The 3,099-nt window shown below is 52.0% G+C and overlaps 1 protein-coding gene across 1 annotated transcript in view; it reads right to left on the reverse strand.

The window, feature by feature from the left end:
• Positions 1 to 981: 981 nt before the first annotated feature.
• TFAP2E (transcription factor AP-2 epsilon (activating enhancer binding protein 2 epsilon)) overlaps positions 982 to 3,099 on the reverse strand; it is a gene marked incomplete at its 5' end in the record, with an annotated part of 14,585 nt that continues 12,467 nt past the window's right edge. The window contains one exon of the mRNA XM_010841246.1: positions 982 to 1,379. Within this exon, the coding sequence (XP_010839548.1) occupies positions 1,097 to 1,379 (283 nt within the window). The remainder of the gene's footprint in view (positions 1,380 to 3,099) is intronic.

Consider the following 3,099-nt stretch of genomic DNA (forward strand, 5'->3'; position numbering starts at 1 on the left):
AACTAATAGCCACACTGACAAGCCAGACAGACACACCATCTGCATCCCCTCACCCAGTGGTGCCCGCAGCCCCCTCCAAGATTTCCCCCTTATACACTCCACCCCCTTCCCCCAGTTCCCAGGCCCTGTCTCTCCCCTGTGACCTTGCCATCTGGGGAGGCAAATCCAGGCCTGGACTGAAGAAAGACAGGGAGGGTTTCATATCCAGTGAAAGGTTTTATTAAGAGAATGAGAAAGCAGTCTGAGAGTTGGGGAGGTACACTGACTGCAGGGTCAAGAGAAACAACCGTAAATACAAAATCTCAGCCACAACCTCAGAGTCCCTGACATCCTTCTTCCCTCCCGGCCCACCCATAGCCCTTTGCGAGCAAAAACAGCCTCTCTATCCTAGCGTAGCTGCACATCTTGGTGTGTGAGCAGAAGACAATGAAACAAGAGTACTCGGCTCACTGGTATGAATAAGCTGCACTGGACGTTTTTAAACTGTAATGATAAATAAATAGGACAGACAGCAACAGGACTGAAGTGCAGCCTGGATTCAAGTTATCCAATTTGTGCTTTATCTTCCCTGTTCCTTGAGGGGCCCTCCTGCCCACTTCTTTAGAAGAGTGGCAGCAATGCAAAGAATCCACTGGGGCCTTCTGCCAGCACCCCTTTTCTGGGGGTAGGAGACTGAGGTGAAGCACACCAGCTCCTCAGCAGCACCTCTGGTTTGTTCATTTCTCTCCTGGTCTCAGTAAAAACAGCAAGGCCTTGGCCCCTGGGGGCACCCATCACTGCCCAGGCACCCTCATGGGCAGCACTGGCCCCAAGAACCAGGCTTTTCTGTGCCAACCTCCTCTTCAAGCCCTTCTCAGCAGTCAAGGGGCAGAAGATTGCACACAGGAGGCAAGCACCTGGGCGCTTAACTTACCAACAGCACAAGAGGCCACTTCCCCTTCTCCAGCCCAGACCCCTAACTCATGGGCTTCTGGAGGAATGTTCTTTCTCTGGTCTGACTCCAGCCCCACCTTTGAATGCTTTCAGGCCCACCCCCAGGAGGAAAGACCTCATTTCAGATCTTGGGAGCCCCTTAGGGATGGGGCGGGGCAAGCGGTTACTTCCGATGTTTGGCATCCTTCTCTGACACCTTGGTGTCACCGTGCCCACTGCCCGCACTGCTTAGAAACATCTTGTCCAGCCCCTTGAGTGACTCCAGTAAGTAGTTCTGGAAGGCAGTGAGGGCAGCACAGATGGCGGGCCCGCCAAAACCATGGGTGATGAGGCTGAAGTGTGTCAGACAGCTCTGCACTCCCGGCTCCAGGATGAGCGCTGGGCAAGTGTTGCCCAGCGGTGAACGGTCCTGCGCCATCAAGTCTGCAAACTCCTTACAGATCTGCCTGGTGGGGGAAGGAGGGTCAGAGGTTAGAGACAGAGGTCTGAGTTCAGCTGGATATCATATATATGATTGCTGACCCAACAGTCTACAAATGATGATCATACCCATGTTACAGAAAATTAAATGAAGGTTCAGAGATGGTAACTGACTTGCCCAATATCACAGCTAATAAACAGCACATGCCAATACCCTACAATTTCTTTTCCTGTGGATATTCTGCCCACATTCCAAGTCCAGCTCAACTCCTGCCTTGTGTAGGACACTTTCCTTGATTCTCTCTCCTATCCACACCTGCACCCAAAACAGCCAATGCTTCAAGAGCTTTGTTTATGAAATTATTGGGGGAACAATCCAGAATCTGCCTTAAATAACTGAAATAATAGCAGTGAATATGAATTGAGGCCTGGATTCTATGCCAAGCACACTGTCTATATCAGCTCACTTAATCTCACAACAAATCTGTTTTGTTATCCCTGTCACATGGAAGAGGAAACTCGTTAAGTTTCTGACGATTAGATGACCTGTCCAAGTGACTAGGCTGGAAGTTGAATCCAACTCCATTCTGCAGCCATCATTCACTTCTCTATGCATCCTGCGTCCACCTCAGGCAGGAGAACCACTTGTGTCTTCCCTTTGCATCACCAAGGAACCCAGTCAGCATCTTAGATGTGACTGGGACCCAGGAAGGGCTTGGTGAGTTAGCTGATTAATGAGTGAGGTGGGTCCTGCCCTAGACACATTTCTCCAGCTCCAATATGAACAGTCTCAAAGGCCCCATGAGTCATGGCAGTCCCATGAGTCTGTGAGTCCATTTCTGCCTAGCGCATTTGAGGGAACTGTGAAGAAGGGAGGATGGAGTTGTGATATGAAGAACTGCCTTAGGTGGAAGGCCTGAATGTCATTCTAAGCGGAAGAGCAAGCCCAAGAATGGGAGGGCAGGACAGAGCAAGAGGGTCAGGCGGAGCGGGTGGAGTTTGTGCAGACCACATTATGGGGGTCCTCAAAGGAGTCTGGATTTTACAGAATGGTGGTTTTCAAACTGCCCTGTCTGTCTCTTCTCGCGAGGGAACCCTTCCTTAAAACTAAATCTTCATCAAACATCAGTTCATTACACAGGCCCTGCAACATCCCAATAGCACCTAGTTTGAAAATCAATGCAGTAACAGTGGGAGCCCTTGAAGGCTCTTGGGTAGAGAGTAGTGCATGTGCGGGGCAGGAAGGCTGGGGGAACAGAGGGGCGCTGGGGTAAATGTCCAGGAGTGAGACTAGGAGACCAGCGTTGCAGTGGCGTGTGGGTGGGGTGAGGGAGGCATCCGTGAGACTTGTAGAGGGGTCAGGTGTGAAGTAAGGACAAAGTAGGGTCAACATAGGGGCCTGGCTGGGTGCCCTGATGGAGGTCACAGGAGCAGAGGGGCTGATTGACAAGGCTCAGGCATGGGGCGCAGGGCTAGAGACCCTCAGACCCTCGATGGGACGAGCTGGTGGTGCCATGGGGGCATGGTACCCACACCTGGGCTTCTGTGTAAGCCTGTCCTGACACTGTGTGTGTGACATACAGAACTCAGATATGCTCCCATGTCCACGTGTGCCCTGTCACATGCAGCATGGAGCCTAGGTGTGTGCAGTAGATCACGCACCGTGTGTCCATCACAGGTACACGTGGTGCCCACTGTGCCCGTGCTCGGAGCCTGTGTTTGTGCCCTGTACCCATATGTGCCCGT

The sequence above is a fragment of the Bison bison genome, unplaced genomic scaffold, assembly GCF_000754665.1.
Source record: "Bison bison bison isolate TAMUID 2011002044 unplaced genomic scaffold, Bison_UMD1.0 scf7180017864158, whole genome shotgun sequence".
Lineage (NCBI taxonomy): Eukaryota > Metazoa > Chordata > Mammalia > Artiodactyla > Bovidae > Bison > Bison bison.